The sequence below is a fragment of the Equus caballus genome, chromosome 24, assembly GCF_041296265.1.
Source record: "Equus caballus isolate H_3958 breed thoroughbred chromosome 24, TB-T2T, whole genome shotgun sequence".
NCBI classification, from domain to species: Eukaryota; Metazoa; Chordata; class Mammalia; order Perissodactyla; family Equidae; genus Equus; species Equus caballus.
The window spans coordinates 45,222,781-45,249,361 of record NC_091707.1 but is presented as its reverse complement, the minus strand read 5'-3'; the positions used below and the strand labels follow the sequence as shown (position 1 = coordinate 45,249,361).

The 26,581-nt window shown below is 34.7% G+C and overlaps 1 protein-coding gene across 11 annotated transcripts in view; it reads left to right on the top strand.

The window, feature by feature from the left end:
* Positions 1-26,581, top strand: part of EML5 (EMAP like 5) — a 140,203-nt gene that overhangs the window by 30,845 nt on the left and 82,777 nt on the right. For all 11 annotated transcript variants that reach the window (XR_011432098.1, XR_011432099.1, XR_011432097.1 and 8 more), the window contains exons 3-9: positions 4,384-4,482; positions 6,247-6,315; positions 9,036-9,221; positions 11,184-11,319; positions 13,221-13,422; positions 19,620-19,757; positions 25,781-26,037. Coding sequence is in view for 3 of the 11 variants with exons in the window: in XM_023628233.2 (XP_023484001.2) it covers positions 4,384-4,482; positions 6,247-6,315; positions 9,036-9,221; positions 11,184-11,319; positions 13,221-13,422; positions 19,620-19,757; positions 25,781-26,037 (1,087 nt within the window). In the remaining 8 variants the exon portion in view is untranslated. The remainder of the gene's footprint in view (positions 1-4,383; positions 4,483-6,246; positions 6,316-9,035; positions 9,222-11,183; positions 11,320-13,220; positions 13,423-19,619; positions 19,758-25,780; positions 26,038-26,581) is intronic.

Sequence of the window (26,581 nt, the reverse complement as noted above, 5' to 3'; positions counted from 1 at the left end):
GGTTGCAGGCAGGGTTTGGCCTGAGAGTTGTAGTTTGCCCACCCCTGCTTCTAAACCAGTGCTTTTCAAAGTGTGTGTTGTGGGTTGGTCCTTGTGATTTCTTCTTTAACCCTTCAGTTACTTAGAAGTGTATTGTTCGTTTCCAAACATTTGGAGAATTCTGATTTAATTCTGTTTTTGTCAGAAAACATGGTCTGTATTTTAATTTTTTTTAAAAGATTTTATTTTTCCTTTTTCTCCCCCAAGCCCCCCGGTACATAGTTGTTTATTCTTAGTTGTGGGTCCTTCTAGTTGTGGCATGTGGGGGGCTGCCTCAGCATGGCTTGATGAGCAGTGCCATGTCCGCGCCTAGGATTCAAACCGGCGAAACACTGGGCTGCTGCAATGGAGTGCGCGAACTTAACCACTCGGCCACGGGGCCAGCCCCTGTATTTTAATTTTTAAAAATTTGTTTAGGCTTATTTTGTGATTCAAAATTTTGTGATTTTATGAAGCTTCATGTGCACTTGGAAAGGATAAAAAATATGTATTCTTCTATTTCCTTTCTCTCTTTCTCTTTATTGTGCTATTGTTATCATTCATTTTACTTCTACATATTTTGTAAACCACATAATAACTATTGCTGTTTTTGCCTTAAACAGTTAGTTGTAAAAGAAAATTAAAAGCAAGAAAAGTCTTATATATTTGCCATTTGAGCACCAATCATTCATATATGTAAATTAAGTCTCTCTTTGTTATCATTATCTTTCTGCCTAAAGAAACTTCCATTATCATATCTTGTAGTGCAGGTTTGTTGATAAATTTTCTCACCTTTTGATTACTTGAAAAAGACTTTATTTTGATCCAGTTTTCAAAAGATACTTTTGCAATTCTTTGTTGACTTTTTTTTCCTTTCTCAGAGGTTATTCATTGTCCTCTGACTTTCATAGTTTCAGATGAGAAGTCTCGTATTATTTTTTAATCTTTGTTCCTCCATACCAAAATTGTCTTCTTTTTTTCTGGTTGCTTTGAAGATTTTTCTCTCTAGCACTGGTTTCAGCAATTTGATTACCATGTGTGTTTTTTCTGTGTGTTTGATTATCCCGTTTGCAGTTTATTGAGCACCTTATATTTGTGGGTTTATGGTTTTCATCAAATTTAGAAAATTTTAGCCATTATTTCTTTAGTTTTGTTTTATTTTTCTTTTCCTCAATCTTTTTTCTCCTTTTGGAACCACAATTACCTGTATGTTAGACCAGTTGATATTTTTCTAAAGGTAACTCAGGCTCTGTTAATTTTTTTCCTGTTTTTTTCTGCTCTTTATTTTGGATAGTTTCTGTTGCTGTGTCTTCAAGTTCATTTATCTTTTCTTTATTGTCTAAGCTGTTATTAATCTTTCAGAGTGAATTTTCATTTCACATAATTTAACATTTATTTTTACAAGTTCTACGTGTTCTTTTATATCTTTAATTTCTCTTTTTATTCTTTATGTTTGTTTTAAAATAATTTTTCAGCATCTTGAACATTTTCATTTTAACAGCTAATGTCTCCTAATTTTAGTCATCTCTGTGATTCCTGGATCTGTTTATATTAACTGATTTTTCTCCTGGTTATTGGTCACATTTTCCTCTTTCTTCAAATGTCTAGTAATTTTTTTTTTAAAGATTTTATTTTTCTCCCCAAAGCCCCCCACTACATAGTTGTATATTTTTAGTTGTGGGTCCTTCTAGTTGTGGTATGTGGGATGCCGCCTCAGCGTGGCCTGATGAGCAGTGCCGTGTCTGTGCCCAGGATCTGAACTGATGAAACCCTGGGCTGCCGAAGCGGGGTGCGCAAACTTAACCACTCAGCCACAGGGTCAGCCCCAGTAATTTTTTTTTTCTTGGATGCTACATATTGTGTATGTTACATTCTTGACCCTTTGTGATCTCTGGGAATTGTTGGCTTTAGCTTCCGAATAATTGTTCTTTTTCCAGAATTTGTTCTTTGCATGGCCTCATGGATTTCACCTTATGTGTGTAAAGATTGGTGTTCTCAAGAGGACCCATAAACACATTTTCCAGAGCTTTTTCTCTACTTTGCAAACTCTAGCCATCTTGGCCTCTCTGAACTCCAGGCTCTGTCTTCTCAATTTGTCAAGGCTCCTGGCCCCTATTTGGATTTCAGCTTTCTGTGCTGTAGTCTGGAAATTGCCTCTTAGATGAAAACTAGGGCTATTGCAGGACTTACTTTTTTTGTTTCCCCCTCTTCCAGGGTTCACAGGTCTTCACTTCCTGTTATGAATGTCGGAAAACATTTCTTTCGTGTATCTTGTACAGTTTTCTAGTTGTTGATGGCAGGAGGGCAAGTTCAGATCCTGATAATCTTTCATGGCCAGAAGTCCATCGTTCATATTTCTTAACTTCTCTCATACTTCCTGATGTGGATTAAGGCTGCCCCAGCCAGAGAAGCCCAAGGTGACATGGCCTACATGCCAAACTATATGACCCAGTGGACTTTTTTTATGGTATGAATTAGGGCTGCCCCAGGGAGAGAAGCCCAGGGCATCCTCACCTACATGCCGATCTATATGGCCAGATTTGTATCTAAAGTTATATGACCGCACAATAACCAGACCCCATCTGCACTGAAATCATTTAATGACTTTTTACATCATCTTTTCTTTTCTCCAGTAAAAATAAGTCACGTACCCATGCCTTATAAAATTAGCCCTAACCCTCAACTCGGGGCAGCAGCAAGAGCTCTGACTGCCCGTGGGTCCTGTCCCCACGCACCAGCTCTGCCTGCCCATGGGCCCTGTCCCCATGCCAGCGGGGGCAGCAGAAGGGGCAGCAGCAGGAGCTCTGAATGCCCATGGGTCCTGTCCCCACGCACCAGCTCTGCCTGCCCATGGGTCCTGTCCCCATGCCAGCGGGGGCAGCAGCAGGAGCTCTGACTGCCCGTGGGTCTTGTCCCCACACACCAGCTCTGCCTGCCCATGGGTCTTGTCCCCATGCCAGCGGGGGCAGCAGCAGGAGCTCTGCCTGCCCATGGGTCCTGTCCCCATGCCAGCGGGGGCAGCAGCAGGAGCTCTGCCTGCCCATGGGTCCTGTCCCCATGCTATTCCACACTATTCTCTAAATAAAAGAGCACTACTGCCAGATCTTGAGAGTCTAAGAAATCTTTCTTTCGACTCCTCGGCTCACCGACCCCGCATCACTTCCCATCTGACTGTCTCCTAGTTCTCAACTCTGTCTCTTCTTTTCCCTCTAATCACCTATTTACCTCTTTCACTGAATTTTAAATTTCATTTATTTTATTTTTCATTTCTGGAAATTCTGTTTGCTTCTTCAAATTGACTTGGATACTCGTATTCTTGGCTCATATGAAGATATTTTGAAGCTTTAATTTTATTTCTCTACTCACATTAAGCTTATTTTATATCATCTGATAATTCCAATGTCTGATGTTTTTAGGACTGCTTTTGCTATTTGTTATGACTTCTTGATTCTCACTCATGGTCCCTTATTTCCTGTGATTATTGTTGGGGGGGGGGGTTGTTTGTTTATTTTAAGTTTATTTTTACTGAATTGCTACCTGTGGGAATTCTTTGAGGGACAATGGATTGAGGTTTCAGTCCTCCACATAGGATTTATATTTGCCTATGCCACATTGCTGAAGATGCTTGAAGACTCTGCAATTCTTAAGACCACTCTGAATGAAGTTTTCCACTCGAAGGATTCCTGATTAATGTGGATTTAGGCCCTACAACCATGTGAAGGCTGCTTGTGGCTACAAATTTTCAGGGAGGTTTTTCTCGCCTTTCATGCATTGCCAACCCCTTCTTTATAAAGGGATGGTTTCTTGTTTTCCCATTCTCTGAGGAGTTCACTGTTGTACTCAGAGGTCTGCAATTCAAATGCCCACCTTCGGCAGGCCCTAACCTTTATCTCCTATTCCTGTTCAGCCTACAGAGCAGACATCAGGCTTATCAGTATTTAGCTGATACTTTTAGAGTTAAAGAGAGTGTAGGAGCTCTCTTACCCTCCAAGGTTCCCATAGGAAATCACTGTGTTTTTGTTCTCAGATTTCTTAATTCCTTGACATCTCCGCAGTGCATTTAAAAAGATGTTTTTAAATTTTATCTAGCATATTTAGTTTTGGCAGGAGAGATGTTTAGTTTGTCAATCCTACTGTTGGAAATGGAAGTCTCTCTTCTGTTTCTTAATGTGGAGAATCACACATGTGCAAACATTAACAAGATAAAATATATCCAGCCTTTTTCTATGAGGGCAATAAAATATCAGTGTGTAAGTTTTTATTTTCTAATACCCATGAGTAGAATTTGTTTACAATTTATATTTTGGTTTCTTTTTTATTTGTTTGCCTTTTTATTCCCTCCTGGACTTCTTGGACAAAATTCAGCGCTTGGTTTCAGTTGGACTGGATTCAAAGAATGCAGTTTGTGTTTGGGACTGGAAAAGGGGAAAAATGTTATCTATGGCTCCTGGTCACACAGATAGAGTAAGTATTCTCCTTTGGGTTTCTAATGGGTACTGGATGGGAAGAGGCCAGAGGAGAGTCAAGGGGGTTTATGTTTCTGTGTGTTTTTATTGCCAGATAGCTCATATGTAATTAAAAATTTAAAGTACAATTGTGAATACTATAAAATTTTAGAATGAATATGTATTATAGTACTCAAAAACATGACTCGATATGTATAGTGTTAGCACAAAACTTTAAACCCAGTGTTTGCTTCAACAAAAATGATGAATTTTAAGTTATTCAGACCTTAATTTAAAAATTGAATGGTTCATGCCTAGGGTCTGTTTAGTTTGGTTTACCACTAATTTATTACGTAAGTATTACAGTTAAGGTGAAAAAATGGTGTTACTTTTAAAATAATGTATTAGTGTTAATATTTTAGAAATTAACATTTTTTACTTTGGAAACTTGTTAAAAATATATTCCTATTCCAGGTTGTAGAAAATTAATATAAAGAATACTTTGTAGTCAGCTTCTTAATTAAATATTACACTACTTTTATAAACATCAACAATTTTATCATAAAGTCTTAAAAAAGTTGGATTTTTTTTTGTGTGTAGTAAAATCCCAACCTGAACTAGCACAGAAGATGTAGTAATTGATTCTGTTTTGGGGGATCTATGAATCTGTGAAAGTTGTATAGAAAATTTTGTGTATATTTGCACTTTGGAAAATAAACTTGGTTTTCAACAGATTCTCAAAGGGGTACACACTCACAAACAATTTAGATAATTAAGTGTTAGGTGTATTTTATTAGACAGTTGTGTATTCTGACACTTGGATCAAAGCATTTCACACATCAGTACTTTAGATTTAGTAAATAGACTGATTATTATGAAAAATGATACTGTCCTTAGAAGTTCTAAAAGTATTTTTGTGGTTAGTATTTTAAAGTTGCATCAATATGTGTTTCATATAATCTGTATTATGGTGAATGTTAAACATTAATTTATAAGATGTATTTTTTCATTATTTGAGAAGTAGTAAGCGTTTTAGGTAATTATGCAGGCAGATGTCAAAGAAACAGGCTGAAGACTACCAGGTTTTTTTCTGCTATGAAATTCTTTTTCAAATATTAGTTTGTCTTTCATTTATTGTTAAAGTGCATGTTTCTAATGCATATTTTATTTCATCTGGGTTTTTTTGATTTTCTTTTGTAACAAAAGTGGTTTGTATTTATGTGGAATTTATGGAATCTTAGAAAAGAGCAAAGCCTGGGGATCTCCAAAATTTAGGTATAAGTTACTTTTGTTTGACTCGTAAACAATAAAAAGAAAAGCTAAAAAATGATAACAAAGTTTTTACTGTGAAATAAATGTTTGGATCCTTTATGTAAGTAGTTCTGTGTCTATTTCTAGCTATATAAGTATAAAGTCTGTGTTCCAATAAGTATCATTCCTCTCTAGAAATTATGCACGTACCTGTCTCATGCCCTAGTTCTGTTAAGCCATTCTTATTATTTATGGACTGAATTTTTTAAAAAATTAAAAAAAGGAGGTGTTAATTTTCACTCCGCTGGTTCCTTCATAAAGTTCCTAGAAAATACGAGTAGTTTTTGTTCCTTATCACTTACATATTTACTTTCTCTCTTTATAAGATTTTGAAGCATAGGATTCTGATTATTATTTATTGAGGAATGTTGTTCTATGATAGGTAGGGTTTTGTGCTATTTGGTATTTTGGACAGAATTCTTAAATGACTCTGAAAATAAGTATTTTAACCATGAATCTGATTTGTTTACAGATATTTGATATTTCTTGGGATTTGTACCAGCCAAATAAACTTGTCAGCTGTGGTGTAAAACATATCAAGGTACTAGAAGGGTCTTGTTTTATAATAGTCATGTTTACTTATTCTTTGCCACTAAGTACATATCACACTATTTACAATTTAGGCTAGTTTTAGGATTTTGGCAGCACTATTTTTTAAAATGTCAACGTTTTGCATGTTATGTTCAATCTAACAAATATTTATTGTGTAGTTACTGTGGATAAGACACTGTAAGGGATATAAGTATGAATAGGGAATTAACAAAACACTTTCCATAAAGGAATTTATAGTCTACTGAAGTAGGCATTACTGTATTCATCTTGTTTCTTCATGTTTCGCTTACAAAGGAAAATGTGAGAATAGTAAACTAAGTAAACTAAGAGGTTTTCATTCAGAAAGATAGAATGGTATAATAGAAGCAACATGGGTAGAGTTGGCTTTGCCACTTACTAGCTGTTTGAGCTTTTTTCACATCTTAAAACTGTGGCTGTTGTTACCACCCTCATAGAGTTGATGATTAAATAAGGCAGTATATATGCAAATGCTTGTCATAGTGCCTAGAACATGGTCACCTTTCTGCAAGTGTTATCTTTTCCTCTCTCTCTCTTTCCTCTGATTTGACCTCAGCCTTTGATAGCCACTGTTTACTTTGCTTATGAAAGCTCTGAGAGTTGTTTTATAATTATAATTCAGGTTTTGAAGCCCATGTAGTCAGTGGTGATATTCATTCTTATGTTTATAGTTGCTTTTAATTCCTTGGTGCAAATTGGAAATACTCCCTTTCCTCCCACGATCTGATGTAACAATTCCTTATAACAGTTAATTCCTAGTAAGTAAGGTTCTGTGTTTACCTTGTTTCTTTTGATATGCTTACTTCCATCCACATTTTCTCCAAAGCATCTTTAGCTGCTGCTGCAATTCTTGTTTTGGTATTCTAGTACTGATTTGATAATGAATAGTATTAAATCTTTATTTTTTTCAACAAATATTCAACAACAAAAGGCTATATGCTAGGTGTAAGGTACACAGTATAAGCACTGTGAAAGAAATTTTTGTCTTGTTCATCTTTGATGAAAAGGTGATGTTTGACATAGGACATGATATATATTAACTGCTTAATAAATTATTGGCAAATTAAAGAGATCTTACTGCTGCTTTATATTGTAAATAAAGCTAAAAGTTTAATTTTCAGGTTTTTTAGAAACATCTTCTCAAACTAAACAAACTGTGTTTTCATAGGATTACATTTCTTTTCCTTTGGTAGAGGCAATGAATAGTATGGAGGTTCTCTTTGCAGGCAATATATGTCAGGAAACTAAGTCCCAAAGATGATCTAGACCTGCACTGGCCACTACAGTAGCAGCTAGCCACATGTAGCTGTTTAAATTAATTTAAATTAAATTAAATTTAATATTCATTTCTTCAGTCACACCGGCAGTCACATTGCAAATGCTCAAGAGCTACAAGTATATAGTGGTTACTGTATTGGACAACATGTATATAGAGAGATATAAATGTATAGTTATGGAGCATATCTAAATATATATAGAACATTTTCATCATCACAGAAAGTTTTATGGACAGCTTTGATGTGGATTCTAGAACAATAGTTCTTAACTCTTGTTGAGCATCAAAATCATTTGGATACCTGGGCTTCACTCTCCAGAGATTCTGTCTCAGTTTATCTCACTGGGGGCCCAGGCATGTTTTATAATTTCCCCAATGTGATTCTAATGTTCAGCCAAAGTGGGAATCACTGAGCTAGAGGAAAATAATAGATTGAAGTTGGGACTTGCTGAAAGGAAGAGAACCAGCTATTCTTATCCACAGAAGTCATGGAGCTTTTAAATTAAAAAATCATAAAGTTTCATTGAGTAAAGCATTCATTAGTCATTTGAATGGATAAGTGTCGTAATTTTTAGTTCTTTGAGGCTTCAAGGTTTTAAACTAAGATCTTTAGGTCTTAAAATAAGATCTTGAAGATCAGGTAAGATTTTTAAGTATATAATATTAACAAATTAGATTATTTTAAATGGTAATTTACTTATTATAAAGTTGAATTTATTCTCTGGTCCTAATTTCTTAATGTAGAACTATTTAATTTGTATATCCCTGCCCTACTCTATTTTTGTTTCTTTATTTTTCTCTGAAAATGGTTAAAATTTACCTGAATCTACGTAAAAGAACAAAAATGCTGGTCATGAAGATTTATGTTTGACTTCCTTGTCTTCTCCCAAGGATGAACAAATTATTCCAAATGTGTATCTCTCTTATTTTTAAGGTTTACAAGTAACAGAATTGCTCAGCTTTGAAAATATCATGAGAGCAACATACTAATCACTCCCCTCCCCCATCTTTACTCTCTTGATCAGAGATCGAATATTTGGTTTGGTCCTTTTTCCTGTTAGTGTATGGTGTCTTATCTTCATTTTTCATTAGTAACCCATTCCCAACTTTTTTACCTAAGTTTCATGTAGACTGTTTTCAGAAGCCTAAGGGAAGCATAGCATATTTTAAAAATAATCTAGTTCAATTCCCCTTATTCTTACAGATAAGGATTGAAACCAGTGACTTATCTACTATAACATAGCTATTGACAACACTAGGATGAGGATGTGAATATTGAGTGCTATTATATCATAAGGGAATTTCTTAGGTAATTTCTAGTCTGCTGCTTGAATATAGCATCAAGGTATTGGAAATGTTTCACTTTATTTTATAAGCGTTCTTTGATAATTTTGATTATTTTTTGTACCTTTTAGTTCTGGAGTTTATGTGGAAATGCTCTGACCCCAAAACGAGGGGTTTTTGGTAAGACTGGTGATCTTCAGACAATATTGTGCCTAGCCTGTGCAAGAGATGAATTAACATATTCTGGTGCACTCAATGGAGATATATATGTTTGGAAAGGAATTAATCTGATACGAACAATACAAGGAGCCCATACTGTAAGTATATTTAAATATTTTTAAACACTTTTAGTTGTTAACTACTTATCTTCTTATCCTAGAACAAAAGATTACATAATATAGCACTTTCTGATCAATTCAGTTACTTGAAAAATGCTATTATAACTGAATTTGTTTGTTTTCAAGATTTCAATGAGGAAACGTTATACAGTTAGACACATGGAAATTTATTTGTGTAATTAGTATCTTGTTCAAACCATTGCTTTAGTGTCTTTCTCAGAGTATGGTCATGCATTGCTTAATGACAGGGATACATTCCGAGGAGTGCATCGTTAGGTGATTTCATTGTTGTGTGAACATCATAGAGTGTGCCTACATAAACCTAGATGGTATAGCCAATTACACACCCAGGCTATATGGTACTAATCTTATGAGGCCACCATGGTATATGTGGTCTGTCATAGACTGTGCAGCACATGACTGCAGTGTTGGAAAAAAGCTTGTTAAATTCATCCTAAAAGTATTCTAGATTAACCACATTAGAATAAGATAGTGATCTAGTGGCTAATTTACCAATGGAGAATTTGGGACAGTTCTAGAAAAGCATATAACTTTTTATTTTTTTTTTTTTTTGCGGAAGATTAGCCCTGAGCTAACATCTACCACCAATCCTCCTCTTTTTGACTGAGGAAGATTGGCCCTGAGCTAACATCTGTGCCCATCTTCCTCTACTTTATATGTGAGACGCCTACCACGGCATGGCTTGATCAATGGTGTGGAAGTCCGTGCCCTGCATCTGAACCAGTCAACCCTGGGCTGCTGAAGTGGAGCACTCGAACTTAACTGCTATGCCACCAGGCAGGCCCCTATAACTTTTAAATTTTAATATCACTGATTCGTTAAGTGAGTGGCAAAGGAATTTAATTTTTGTACCTCATGAGATTTTCATATCAAAAAGTTACAAACCAGGAAAAAAGATCTGTTGTTAAAACCTTTTAGTGTTTTTTGATTTGGGCTTTTTGACAGTTGGATCCCTCAGATAGTGAAGGGAGCTAGAGAGCACAGAGCTGTCACGTTGTTAGCAGTAAGATCAAGTAGAAAAGTTATTAAATATATTAATATGAACCACTGCTAAATATATAATGTGTTATGCGTTAAACATATTAAAGAACTACTTAGAACAGGACTTGCTTTAAGCAAAATGCCTAAAGACTAGAAATACCAGATTCTTTTCCACAAAGGTTATGGCAGTTCACATTTTCACCATCAGTATATAAAAATACCAAACCCTTCCTCATGCTTATCAGCGCAGGATGTGATCATGATTGTAAATTTTTGCTTGTCTTTTGGGTGAAAATAGTAACTAACTTCTTGTTTTAGTTTTATTCCCTGTTTGTGAAATTTCATATATTTATTGACTACTTGAAATTTCATTTTCTTTTAATTGGCTTTTCTTATCCTTTGCTCTTTTTTGGTTTTTGTTGGTTTTGGACTTTCTTTCCTTTATTTATTTGTATATCAGGGATTTAACTTTTTGACAGTCATACACATTGCAGATATTTCCCCAATCTGTTTTTCTTTGCTTATGATATCTTTTCTCATATGAAAAATTTAAAAATTTTCCTTTATGGTTTGTGATAACCTGCCATGCATAAAATGATCTCTCACAGCCAAAAGTTACATAAGTGTTCTGACTTTTTCTAACATATTTGTTTTATGTTTTGCATTTAGAATTTTATGTAAATATTTTTTATCTGTAATTCATTTTTATATATGGTATATGGTTTAACTTTATGTTATGCTCATATCATTAAATATCACCTTAGTCATATATTGAGTTTCTATTTACACATAAATTTATTTCTAGGTTTTCATTTGTATTTTCTGATGTTTTTGTTTATTCCTATCTCATATCAAAATCTTTTAAAGTGGGTTTCTGCCTTATATAGTAGATTTTCTTAAAAAGCATATCGTATTAAATTATTTTATTTCTTCTTCTAGGCGGGAATTTTTAGCATGAATGCTTGTGAAGAAGGTTTTGCTACTGGTGGCAGAGACGGCTGTATTCGTCTTTGGGATTTAACTTTTAAACCAATTACTGTGATTGATCTCAGGGAAACAGACCAGGGATACAAAGGTAATAAGAAAGCAGATGTCTTATTACTAGGCAAATTCTAAATGTACCAAGGATTGTCTGTGTCTTTCACTAGACATAAGTGAGACTTACATTTGTCCCTTTATACTGTGTATATTTAATTGAAATCCTTCTATTGAAGAGGAGAAACTTTGCCTAAGATAATCTAGGTTTACTGTTATGAGAAAGATTATTTCATATGTCTAATGCCTGTTATAATGGGACCTACAGAGACATGTGATAGGTACTTACTTTGGTAACCTTGGATTCTGAGAACGTTTTGCTCTTAGAATGCTGGATGTAACTATTTAGCGAATAAACTGTTGAAAATAAAGCGTGTTGACATTTGGGGGAACTTTTGTTCAGGATGATTTAAATGCGTGTGGATGTGTTTTTCCTTCATCCAAATTTGTCAGCCGTCAGGAGATATTTTTTTCTTTTGGGGATTTTAAAAAGTTGGTGTAATAAAACAGAATCTTTCACTATAGAAATAAACATATTTTCACTATTGTGGTATTATAAGAGTAGGATTGGAAGTTACACAGTTTTATGTATAAGCCATGTTTTAGTTGCTTACCAGGTGTGTGACCTCGGGCTGCATTATTTAACCTCATCTGTAAAATGAGAATAAGAATAACTGCCTCATAGGATTAAATGAGTTAATAGGCGTAAAACGTTTAGAAGAGTGTCTGACACATAATAATCATCCAGTAAATGTTAACTGTTATAGCATTTTCATTAGTTTTGCTGAGCATTATTGTACTTTAAAGTTTACAAAATAATTTGACACTTTTTCTTATTTGATCCTCACAACAGCATTGTGAGGTACACAGCCCCTTTATGTTGGCCGTGTTATATAGATGAGAAAACTGAGAGAAACACTAGCTTTCCTGAGGTTACAAAAAGGATTGTGGAGTATACAGGAAAAGTGGAAGTCTCTCTTCTTAATGATTTTTTGAGCAGATTGAAGAAATGAAATATAGACACATGAAAAGTCAGATTATTATACTAGAAAAATAATATAATTCCATAAACGTAACCCCTGAGGGGCTGGCCACGTGGCCGAGTGGTTAAGTTCTCGCGTTCTGCTGCAGGCGGTCCAGTGTTTCGTTGGTTCGAATCCTGGGTGCGGACATGGCACTGCTCATCAAACCAGGCTGAGGCAGCGTCCCACATGCCACAACTAGAAGGCCCCACAACGAAGAATATATAACTATGTACTGGGGGGCTTTGGGGAGAAAAAGGACAAAAATAAAATCTTTTAAAAAGAAAAGTAATCCCTGAATAATTAACTTTTTGGATGATACAAACTGTGTTATATAAGACTTTGGCTGAGGAAGTGGTCAGACTATGACTCAAGTTGTCTAATATGGAAGAAGAGTGTATGTCTTGAAGGATGGGTAGAAATTAGGTATATAAAAACAGAGAAATAGGGGCTGGCCCCGTGGCCCAGGGGTTAAGTTCACGTGTTCCTCTTTGGCAGCCCAGGGTTCACCAGTTTGGATCCTGGGTGCAGACATGGTGTCGCTTGGCAAGCCATGCTGTGGCAGGTGTCCCACATATAAAGTAGAGGAAGATGGGCACGGATGTTAGCTCAGGGCTGGTCTTCCTCAGCAAAAAGAGGAGGATTGGCAGCAGATGTTAGGTCAGGGCTAATCTTCCTCAAAAAACCAAACAAACAACAATAGGACCAAAACAAACAAAACGAGCAAACAAAAAACAGAGAAATATCATTCCACATAGAAAACAATATGGATAAATGAAGAAAATGTGTGGATCAAAGACTTGCTGATCCCTTTTCTGTTATATTTAAGGTATAAAAGATACAAAAATTAATGTTGATTAGGCAGATTTGCATTCTGTTATCACAGCATTGATCTTAAATACAATTCATTTTTTACTAGGTTTGTCTGTGAGGAGTGTTTGTTGGCGAGGTGACCACATTCTAGTTGGAACACAGGACAGTGAGATTTTTGAAATTGTGGTACATGAAAGAAATAAACCTTTCCTGATTATGCAAGGGCATTGTGAAGGTGAACTTTGGGCACTTGCCATCCATCCTACTAAACCTTTGGCCGTGACTGGAAGTGATGATCGTTCAGTCAGGTAAGCAAATCATAAGATAATTGCATAGGCTGGATTTTGTTGTTAGCTAAACACAAGAAAAACTTTAAAAAAAATTTGGATTTAAATTTTATCAGCTTATAGTATAACATGAATATAATTTACAGGTACTTAAAATTAATAGAATTAACTATTTATGAGATTTTGTTTTTTCCCTTAAAAACATAAGTTGGCATTTTTTTCATATCAGATTACAGTGCAACCTCCACCCTTTTAATGGCTGTTTAATATTCCACATGGATATACTGGAATTTATTCAACTAATCCATTATTGATGAAAGTTTAGGTTCTTCTGGTTTTGTGCTATTAAATACAATGATATCAATGACTATCCTTATATTTAAGCCATTTTCTACATGTGTAAATATGAATATCTCTATGGTAAATTCTTAGCAGTGTTCAAAGGATATATGCATTTTAAATTTTGATAATGCTTTATGCAGAGGCAACAACAGTTTACATACCTATCAACAATGTATAGCCGAGTCCATTTTCCCACACCTTTGCCAGCGCTAATTATTATCCCAAAAGGTAAAAAGTAATATCTTGTTATGTTTTGAAAACATGTATTTTTCTCATATTGAGTGGTGTTGAGTATGTTTTCATATATTTGGAGGACATTTGTATTTCCTTTTCTGTGAGCTGTCCAAGCTCTTTCCTTATTTTCTATTAGTTCATTTGTCTTTTTCTAGTTATTTAAAAATAGGATCTAATAACATGTCTACGTATTAAAGAAAGTAGCCCTTTTTCTATGACAGTGGTTCTCAAAGTGTGGTTTTTGACCAGCAGCATCAGTATTACCAGGGAACTTGTAAGAAATGCAAATTATCATGACTTATCCAGGACCTAATATCAGAAGTTCATTAATTTGTGTTTTAACAAGACGTCAGGTGGCTATGATGTACACTAAAGTTTGAGAACCACTGGTTAATGTGTTGAGATGTTTTTTCCACTTTATCACTGTCTTTTTTTCCTATTTCATCTGTAAATATTTCCATTTGTAGCTCTAAAAGATAACTCTAAACATCACCACAGTACACACCACAACAACACACAGTGCAGCACACAGCATTACTTTGGCTTCTTAGAATTAGGCTCCAAATAAGGTCCTCATAATGCAATTGTTGATATGTCCTTTAAATTTCTTTTATTCTATAGCTTTCTTCCTTCATTTTTTTGTGTTCTTACAGTTTATTTGTTCAAGAAAATAAGTGTTTGCCCTCTGGACTTCCCCACCTTCTGGATTTGGCTAATAGCGTACTCATAGCATATTTTAACATATCCTCTCTTCCATGTAACCTGTAAACCGATAGTTAGATCTAGAGTTTTGATGAGATGCACTTATGAATTTTTACCAAGAATATTTCTTAGGTGGTGATATGTATCCTTGTTTGATGGTGTGTGATATGAAGTCTCTTTTTTTGTCATGTTAGCAGCCATTGATGGTTTTTATATAGATCACTGTTTCTCAACCTTTTTTTAAATTGTTGCTTTCCTAATGAGATGTTTCAAACTTTTTTCCCTGGTCATACCTCCTCCCTATGAAATTTTAACACCACGAAAACCTGTATATCTGTTTTTCTACTATGGCCCTTCAGAGAGCCACAAACAATTGTAGTATTTAAAATTTCCATCCTTAAGAACTAATTTTTAGCCCCTTTGGCGCAATATTGCCCCTATCGAGAATGCATGACCTAGATCTATTATTTTATTAAGAGTATCAAATGGTGGTATTCTAACTTTTTTTTTATCATTTATTTTTCATTTATTAGCTACCATATTTCTATAAAGAGAATTTCTCTTTGTCAACTATTTAGCTATCCTGGGTACAATTTGTACAGGAAAAGCAGAAAAGTGCTTAATTCTTTCCCATTTACTAGTTTAAAAAATATTTAGTTTCCTAGAATCCTTTCTATGATCTATTCACATTTCTTGCCATTTTTTTGTGTAGGGTTGTAGATCTTTTTCTCCTTTATTTTTAGCAGTTCTTTATATATTATCTATATAATATATCCTTACCCTTTGTGACCTAAGTTGCAAATAATTTTTTTTCTCCTGAGGAAGATTAGTCCTGAGCTAACATCAGTTGCCAATCTTTTTTTGCTTGAGGAAGATTAGCTCTGAGCTAACATCTGTGCCAGTCTTCCTCCACTTCACATGTGGGTTGCTGCCACAGCATGGCTGATTGAGTGGTGGAGGTCTGTGCCCCGGAACCGAACCCATGAACCTGAACTACCGAAGTGGAGTGTGCCAAATCCAACCACTACACATGGGGTTGGCCCCGCAAATAATTTTAATAATTTTCACCAGTTTGTTACTTGCTTTTTACTTTGTTTGGGTTGTTTTTTTGCCGTGCAAAAGTCTTTCTGTTGTTATTTTCTTTTATATAGCTGAATTTATCAGTATTTTCTTTTATGACGTCTGAGTTTTCTATCAGAGAAATCTTCCCCGAAGTTAAAAAGTTTTCCAATATATTCTTCTAGTACATTAGTGGTTTTATTTTTTATGTTTAACTCCTAATCTGTGTAAAGTTTACTTTAGTGTAAGGATTGAAGTGGGGATGCAACCTAATTCTTTACAAATAACTACTGATTTTTTAAATAATATGTTAATCATTCATGCCATTTACTGTCATTGTGCTGCTTGGTTTTATCGGGGTGGGAGATGCCATAGCTCTGTGTCCAGGTGGAAATTTGCTGTGGGGCTACACTTTACCTGTGTGCTTTGCTAGGAACTATTTTATAGTTCCTTTCATTTTAGGAGAACTACTGTTAGCTGCTGCATAGCTGTTGAAAAAAGGGCAGCTGGTCCTTTAAAAAGTAATTGCTCAGGCTTGTTTCTATTATTGGTGGGCAAGTTCTTTGGAAAGAACTCTTCCGTTGAAAACAACTAAAAATGCTAGTTAAAATGTAAATCACTTTAACTGTGTGTGCCAAGAACAGTCAAGAGAGTAAGGAACTGTCAGCCACATTGTGAAAGAAAATGGGAATTTAGGAGCACCAGTGGGCCAAAGCCACTTTTGCCCTGAGGACATTTTTCTTCCATTGAATAAACTTGGGTTTTGCTTATGGCTTTCTCCTGGGCCCTTGGGGCAGAAGTCAAGACCCAGGGCTGCCCAAGGAAAGTAATCCAACATACCATGCTAAAACTATAGATTAGGCTCTGAAAAAATACCTACTGCAAATTTATGTGGGATTGGAGATCTTGCTTTTTGTTTTAAGTTTTGATACACAGAAAGTATATAAAGCAGCTTGATATTGTTATTCAAACAACGTTAATTGTTGTCAAATAACTTTACCACGGTATAAGTTTCACATGTAAGTCCTGCTTTTGCCTTATAATTTTAGATTGAATTCATTAAGAAACAGTATCAAATCTGCAACAAAAGCTAATTTCCAAAGCCATTCAGTGTTTAATAATAGAAGTTGAGGGCAGTTCTGGTTCAGAAAAATTTCAGTCTTGGCTATGAGATCAAAAATGTCTTAATAAAACCTTACTACTCCTAGCCATTAAGCTGCTGTGTGGTAGGGCAAGTCAGGGTTTTTGGCTTCTATTCCTGACAGAAATTCAGAACTGATGGTTAAATCCACAGGAGCAAAGGAAGTTCACCGTTTACACTATTGGTTCAGAAACACAATTCAAAATATTTTTGCAAAATATTTGCTAAAGAATAATACAATGAAGAAATCACAGGCTTTAAACACCTACATTTTCACAGTCTGTAAATTTGTCTAAACTTTTTTTTTCTGCGCATATTTTTTTTACCACCATCTGATTCCACTTTATGTTGTGTTGGATTAGTGCTTTCTCACTAATGTCTTTGAAAATATTCTAGCCTGTAGTTGTTCCACATAGACTATTCATAGAAGCTAATTCTTCACTACTTCAAACTTGGCATTGACTCAAATAAACAACCGAGTAGTATCAGTAACATCTGTTGACTCATTAAGATTCAAGGAAAACCACTCAAAATTATATGCCTTGCTTTTTTTCCTCACCAAAGCCCAAGTACATTGTTGTATATCCTTGTTGTAAGTCTTTCTAGTTCTTCTATGTGGGATGCTGCCGCAGCATGGCTTAATAAGCAGTGTGTAGGTCTGCACCCCGGATCTGAACCGATGAACCCCGAGCTGTGAAAGTGGAGCATGCGAACCCAACCACTACGCCACAGGGTCAGCCCTAGGCCTTGCTTTTTAATTAACCATTGGTGGTGTTTGCAACACTCATATAATTCTTTGAGCAACTGTTCTTGCCAAAAGACTAATAGTCTTAAACAGAGTTATTTTCTCTGGACATTTCTCCAGCTGCTGCAATCCAAAATGATTTAGTTAATCGATTGCCAATAAACAGCTTTCCTTGCTTGCTTAACAAATGAACCACTCAGAAACTTAGTTTTATTAAAATCTCGTAATTTTTAAATTTGTAAAGAAATTCTGTGATGAGATATTTTGTTTTAGATTTTTTAATTTCTCTGACCATTGCTTTCCTGTTAGTTGAAAATATTGTGATGAGTGCTTAGTCTGGTAATGTTAATATGCATTTATATTCTTAAGACAGCTATGGTGTCATTGCATAATAAACATAATGCTTTACCACCTAATTTAATAACAGTATGATCCATACTTCACTTTGCCTTAAGAATGCAACATTCGAAGTTTACTTCTCCCTTTTTTTTTTGTTTTGACATGATATAGTAAAGTGTTACCCTAAGATAATACACATAGCACTCAAAATTCTATCAGATTATAACCAGGTCACTGCGATTTGTAGTGCACTGAAGAAGCATTGCAAAGTGATGTGAGCGTCACATACCGTCTACAGTCTGTTTTGCAACAACTCAGTTCTGCCTCTGTAGTGTGTAAGTGGCCACAGACGATATGTAAACAAACAAGTGTGGCTGTGTTCCCGTAAAACTTGATTTATGGTTACTGAAATTTGAATTTTATATTATTTTCTCATGTCTCAAGATGTTATTCCTTTAATTTTTTTCAACCATTTAAAAATGTAAAAACCATTCTTAGCTTGCAGACTATGCAAAAACAGGGAGTGGGCTCAGTTTGGCCCACAGGCTGTGGTTGGGTGACCCCTGTGGTAGAGCATAGAAGGTCTTCAGTAAATACCATATTTGATGTTGAAACATTGAGAGTTTTCCTGTGAAATCAGGAAGAAGACAGTGATGCCCACTTTAACCATTCTGTTCTTCATTATATTCAGCTATGGACTAGAAGTCTTTGTTAGCACAGTAAGGTCAAATATATGTATATATGTATATATATTTATATTTAGAGAGAGATCTAGATATTTGGATTGGAAAGGAAGAAACAACTGTCACTTGCAGGTATTACGGTTGTATACGTAGAAAGTCAAAAGGAAAATGCAGAGAAATTATTGGAATTAAAAAGAGAATTTAGCACATTTCCCAGATATAAAAACAATATCTAAAAACATTTTTTCTATAAAACAGCAACAAACAGAAGGTTTTTTTTTTAAAGATACATACTGCTATAAAAACATTTAATAATCTGTTTCCTTTTGCTGATCTTTTCCTAACTCCTTTGGTAGATGCCTGTTCATTAAATTGTAGTCTGTCTTTGTTTTTATAATGTTTGCATTTAAAGTTTTCCCTAAGTATGATTTCAGCCATATCCCACAAGTTTTGATATGAAGCAGTTTTGTTCTAACTTACTTCAAAATATTAACTAATTTTCATTAGGATTTTGTCTTTGTCCTTTGGGTTATTTGGAAATGTAATTCCTACTTTTCAAACCATGAGTATTTTCTACTTATCTTTTTGTTGTAGATTTCTAATATTAGAGTCTGGAACACACTCTGAATTTGTGTAGTCCTAAGTGTTATCTTTAAAAGACTCTATAGTACATACATATACCGCTATACTATTTATATATGTATAAATATATATATATCTCCCCTTTGATCAGGGTAGACATTGTCTACCTAAAATGAATGATTGGAAAAAACTCGTGTCATCATATTGTTTTAAAATTGAAAGATTCTGTTAACCATTGTCATTTTATGAATTCCCTGCCACAAAGTATACGTTTAAAATCTAGATTTATCTTACCTACTTAAAATGAGATTATCTTAACTAAAACTTTTCATAGAGTCTCTCATTTTTTAAGCGTACATCAGTTAACTATTATTTTAATTAAATGTTACAGGATATGGAGCCTAGTAGATCATGCACTAATAGCAAGGTGTAATATGGAAGAACCAATTCGTTGTGCAGCTGTAAATGTAGATGGAATCCATCTTGCCCTTGGGATGAAGGATGGCTCATTCACTGTACTTAGAGTAAGGTATGGTATTAGGGTAGAAATAGAAACAGATAGTAAAATTCTGTTAAATGAGATAGAATATGTAATACCCATCGTTTTTACCCATTTTCTTTTCCTTCTTTCTTAATATATATATATGTCAGATACTAGTTTCATTAAATATAAAAAACATATTTATTAAAATGACTTTGTCAGAAAATTAGGTTAACTCAAAAACCTTGGTTTTGGTGGTTAAGAATGCTTAGTCAATTAATGGCTAAGATTTTGAGCTATAAGTTTGCGTCCTGACTTCCATTCCTTGATAGTATTGATTTTCAGGAAAGATCCTCTGAGGATCAAAAGGAGATTGAAAGGGGCAGAGGCGGGTGGAGTGGAGACTTTGGGGCTGTTAAAAATGAGTGAATATTTTTCTTGTTATTTGCAGCTTTATGCCTTGAAAAAAATGCCTGCATCCTCTCCTTTGTTTCTATAATTAGAAAAGTTTACAAAATTCGTTAGAGCCATTAACGTCTTGTGTTGAATTATAGGTACAATTCATTCAATTGAATTCAATTGAATTCTATACAGCCATTAAAAATTTATTGTAGATTCATGCATGTTCACAAGAATAAGTGTTTATGGTATCTTTTTTTCTCTAGCTTAGTAAATGGTTGGACCATCTATCTACCTGATTGCCCAATCTAGAAACCATTAGTTTTTCTCTTTTGCCTTCGTTGTCTAGTTAATCACAGAGTTCTGAAGACTCTACTTCCTAAATAGCTCTCAAATTAATCTGCTTCCTTCCGTTCTCACCATTGTACTCTTGTGTAGGCTTCTGCCATCTTCTAACTGGGTGGTGGACTAGCGTCTCAGCTGGTCTCGCTACCTCTTGTTTTGCTTCCTTCAAGACCTTTTTTCAGTCTACAGTTATGGTGATGCCTTTTAAAACACATTTGTTTGCATCCCTCCTCTTTTAAGAATATGATAAAAGCTTTGCACTGTCCTTAGGATGAAGTTCATAATCCTTAACGTAGCCTGTAGTGCCTCTCTCCAGTCTGTTACTTTCTACCTCAATCTTTTTCTTTCAACATATATAAAACATCTTTTGCTTCTTGAGATACATGTTCTCTTGTACTTCTGAGCTTCTATAGATGCTCTTTCTGGGACAAGTTTTTACAATGAGATATACTAAAATTTTTTTCTTAATCTAATTTTTTATTGTGATAAAATATGCCTAATATAAAATTGACCATTTTAACCATTTTTAACATAAAATTCACTAGCATTAAGTACATTTATGTTGTTTTTAACCAAAAATTTAAGATGCTTATAAGAATTCCTATCATATACCTGGTATGCATTAAAATAGTGATTTTTTTTTTATTACACATTTACTTGCCCTTTCAATTATTGTATGCAAGAAACTGGGTGTATAAATTCTTATCTCTAATAAGTCACTATGTTAGCAACTGAGTCCAGCATTGCTGACAGGATTGTTGGAATGGTTATTATGACTGTTAAATGCCTTTGTAGTTTAACCAAAAAATTCTAACTCACAAAATATTCTTAATCCTTCTAAATTTACCTGGTCACTATTTCTTCTTGGTTTGCTGTGTATATTTTCCATATCATAAAGCAGGATTCATAAGTATAGCAGTACTAAGTACCCTCACAGGAATGGTTATGTTACGATTGGAGGAACATAGAATACAGTAGATTGGAATGCAACACACTGATTCTTAAATTGGGATATAAGGTGATGTGCCGGGGCAAAGTCACATAACTTCCTAGAAGTTCCTTCCTTTTCCTTGTGACAAAAAATGTTAACAATTTTATGTTAAAAGAAACACTAATTCATCTATTCAAATGAAAAATTGCAAATCTTTTTCCAGTTAGAAGATATATAACATTGACTTATAATGGGCTGCGTGGTGTTATCAACCCCAAACTCCTCAGAGGCACTGATTCATTCTCATGAATAGTTAGGGAGACTTCAATGGGAGAGCTTCATTGATAAGCACCTTTAATCAATTATGCTGAAGATAGAATAAGATTTCCTGCAGGTTATGGGGTAGACTTTAGTTGTGAAAAACATTGACGTTGCCATTTTAGATTCTACCAATGGCTAGCCATTTGTCTCTTTCTGAAAGTGTCGCTACTACATTATATCAACTTTAAAAGGATTGGGATAGTTTTTCCCTAACCATGCATTTATTTAAAAATTTTTTTCAACCTATTTATATTTTGTCTGCTCTGTTTCTTGAGAATAATAAATTCCAAAAGCTGTTTCCTGGCTTTAAAAAAGTAACTCTTTGTATATGTCCATTATATTTTTACATCAAAGTTTTTTTGTCCCTCTCCCCCTGTGCCAAGGGTACTATTAAAACATGCTCCAATATGTCCTATCCTAAAATTCCTACCTTGAACCTAAGACCCTTTCTAATTATATCATGTTTCTGCTCTCCTATCTTTCACAGTAAAATTCTCAAAAAATTGCCTAATATGCTGTCTCTTTTCTTCCAATTAACTTATCAACTTTCTACCTCCATACCAATATAGCTTTTGCCTTCATCTTTGCATTGAATAAACCCTCACTAATAGTACCCTATCACTAAAGAAAGGAGACGTTTTTTCAGTTCTCATCTAAATTGATTCTCAGCAGTATTTGACTCCCTGAATCGCTTGCTCCTTCTCAAAACATTTCTTCCCTGGCCTTGAGTGTTAATTCTCTTGCTCTTTTCAGCCTACTTCTCTGGCTCCATATTCTTTTTAGGCTAATTATCTACTGCCTACCCAGCAAATAGTGGAGTGCCTCAAAGCTCAGACCTGGGCTTTCTGCTCTTTTTACTCTGTATTTTCTCTTTAGGTAATTTCATACTGCCTCTAGCTTCAGTTACCACTCATATAGCCTGATGATCCCAGATGCGTAGCTCCAATCCTGATCTCTCCTCTGAACTCCAGCCATGCATATTCAGTGGCTTATTCAGCATCACTTGGATGTCTCAAAGGCATCTGCAATTCAGCATGTCCCAAACTGAGCCCATAATCCTCTCTTGCAAACTGATCAGTCTCTGGGCCCCATTCTAGTGAATGGCACCATTTTCCATGCTCTTGTACTAGCCCAAAACCTGGGAGTTATCCTTGATACCTCTCTCTCTAAGCCACCAATTCTAATCCATCACCACATCCTCTTGATTTTACTTTTTTAAGAGCATTTTAATGAATGTCTGTGAATAAGATCAGAATTATGTCTTTAACATATACTATATATTATATACTGTAATACTAGAGACTATAATATGTATAGTATGTATTTCAAATCATTTCACTTCCTTCTGAAGGCTGAGTGACTGCCATCTGTGGTAGCCTTCTAACTGGTCTTGACCCTTCTCCTTCAATTTGTTTTTTTACTGTCGAACCAGATCAGTGATCTGATTGATTCACCCTACCCTAGCTTAAACTGACAAATTAAGGCCAAAAATCTTAAGATCTCTGGGGCCTTTCATGATTTTCCCTCAGCCTCTGTCATCAGACTCATCTCACACCAAAGCCCTCTTTGCTTGTGTCAGGCAAATTACACTGGCCTTCTCAAGCTGAGCTTGAATACTTTCTCTTGCCATCAGCTCTTTTACATCTTGTTTTCTCTGCTGGAATGTGGGCTCTTTACCTCCCAGTTCCTGTCTTCTGCTGAGCTAAGTCCCATTAATTTTTCAGAATGAAGTTTAAATTCCACTTCCTTTAGTCTGTCTCTGCCAACTCCCTCAGCTAGAAACAGTTCTCCTGTTATATGCTCAGATCAACACTTGGATCATCACTTTACTTCTGTGAGGTTTTGTGTTACAAATTGCTAATGTATGAGTGTTCCCAGGCTTTGACCTCCCTCTGCTTCTTGAAGAAACCATATAATTCACATAGCAGTTTACCAGAAGATTTAATTCAGGTTCTTTTTAAATTAATACATTTCATCTAATAGTCTTCTTTCATATAAATTTTTCAAAGAAACTTCTTCATGAGAGAAGACAGTCATAATTCCTAGTGTTGATGTAATAACATAATGGATACCACAAAACCAATCAGTCAATCAGAATCTCTCCATCACTGTTGGTTTCTTCTGTGTGCATGTGTGTGTGTTTCTTGGTGGGCAGGGGCATAGTGACAGAAAGCAAGAGCCAACCTGGTTCATAAGCCACGTTTATTTCTCTTTTTAATTGGGAGCAGTTACGTCTCTGGAACAAAAAAGCTGTAAAAAAAAAAATACCAAAATAATTCTGGAGAATTTTCCAGGAGCATTTTAATTAATGTTTGTGAATAAGATTAGAATGGTAATATCTTTAATAAAGAAGGCATAAAAAGTAAAAACTATCAAATGGTGCCTTAAACGTTTTCATAAAAATCTTGTTCCATATAGATGTAGATGGATGGATGGATGGATAGATAGATAGATATGGAGAAAGGGAAATAAGATGCATAGATTTAATTAAAAGTTGAAAGAAGGAGTCACTGGGAAGTATAGAGGTAGCTACATGAGTCTAGGTAAGAGGACCTTGCAAGTTCAGGGTCTAATGCAAAACTGTTGTTGACCGGGAAAGCTTTAAAAAAAAAAAGTACTATTTTTCCTTCCTTTGTTTTATTTTGATCTTCTTCTATAGCTAAGGGGCTGATTTCATCTCTTTCTTTATATAATTAACACCAGAGCGAAGCTCAAACTCCTTGGCAACATATCATATCTGTCACATGTTGTCCTCAGTTTCTTTCTTTAACCACATCAATCACAACTTTTCCCACTTATTCTTGTATTCGCGTTATATTATTTACTGTTCTTTAGAGGTGCCATATACTTGCATACTTCCATGCCTTTTCTCATTCCGTGTCTTCTTCCTGGAAAACATTCTTTCCTCTTTTATACTTAGCCAACTCCTCCGGTTTTATGCTCAAAATAGATATCATTCTTCCTTGACCCTTTCCTGCCTTTAGTCTAGTCTTAATCCTTTTTCAGTATTTTTTGTAGAACTTCACACATACCTTTTGAGCACTCACTGCATTTTACCACTTATGAAGTTTAATTACTTTATATCCATCTTTGATGGAAGAAGAGTTCATCTTTGTATCCCATGTGCCTAAAACAAAGTTAAGTACTTAGTGAGTGTTGCTGAAAGAAATTTTGAGTTTGATTGCTTTAAATTGGCCATATTGAAACTTTAAAAATTGGGAACTATCTATTTAAACTTCTGTTTTTGAAATTATCTACTTAGAGCATTACCGATGGGTAATACAAAATTTATATAGGAAAAAGTCCCTGGCACTAATTGGAAATAAGAATTCTCCCTTCCTCCTGCCCTTCTCCCTCATTGCTTCCCTCTTCTCCCACTCCCGACCAAGTCCACAACTTTGGAAACTCAGTTGTGTTAAACTTAACTGTTTATCTATTTTTATGGCTGCTACCAATACCTGCGTGGAAACTCAATTATAAGACATGATTGAAAAAAATGTTTAACTTCACTGGTCAGCATCATCCATAAATGGGAAGAATTTGTGTTCTATTAAAAAAGATGGAGGAGGTTGAAATAAAAATAACTAATGGTAGCTACGTAAAGATATATATTCAAGTGTATTACTGAAATAATACAAATGAATTCCTTGTTTCTTTATTTCCTGAATGTGACTTTGCACATTTGGCTCATTACAAAAATTTATTTGAAAATCATGGTGTTTATAATTAAGCATTTTTCATAAATTCAGTATTTGTAAGGAACTTCATCATAAAAATCTGACTTTATTTCCTTTATTGTGTGACTTTAGAAATTTAGTATGAATCTTTAAACTACTTAAAAATAAAGTAATTTAAGGACTGAAATTCAGCATTTTTATCTACTTCCAGCATATGTTGTCCTCATATATTTCTGTTCAACAGAATAATTATTCCTGAATTAATACTCTTTGTCTCATCTACATTTGTTTTATGGCTTATAAATACTGGATACAGCCTCACAGTCATTTTAGACACATTTGAAAACTGAACTAATTCTGTAGGTACCTTTTCATATGATCTTTTTTTTTCTTTACAGAGATATGACAGAAGTTGTACATATTAAAGATAGGAAGGAGGCAATTCATGAGTTAAAATATTCCCCAGATGGAACGTACCTTGCTGTTGGATGCAATGACAGCTCAGTTGATATTTATGGAGTTGCTCAGCGTTATAAAAAATTTGGGGAATGTGTTGGATCACTTAGTTTCATCACTCACCTGGACTGGTCCTCAGACAGTAGATATTTACAGACAAATGATGGAAATGGTAAAAGACTTTTTTATAGGATGCCAGGTAAAAGTTTCTAATAAAGTATATATAATTTGTAGATTTTTAGTGCCTATAAAATATTTTAGAATTTCACTAGAAGCAGAGTGTAAGCTACATTTGATTATGGGAAATCAAAGAACATCAGAGCTAATATTTTGGGCATTGTGATCTTTTCTATAAGGCTCCGCTATTATATTGAAATACTTTTGGTTCTTGATTAAAACTATTTGCTTGGAGGATCTAAGACAGAACTACTTTATGTTGAATTCCCTGCCATGTGAGTACTATATGGTAAAGTCCTAGTATATATTAGAAAGTCAAAATGCCATTTCTAATGGGTGGAAATAATTAACTAAATATATTTTCTACAAATGTTTGGCCATAAATTATTTGGGTTTTTTGTGGTTACCTCAAATAAACTTTGCAAATATTAGTAATATAGCCGACAAACTAAATATGAAAAACAGAGTTCTCATGAAAGATTTAAAAAGAGAAGAATAAAAACAGAGCTATCAAAATATTATCTCTCTCTAATTTATTTAGTATGATGCTTGGTGAATTAGTCACT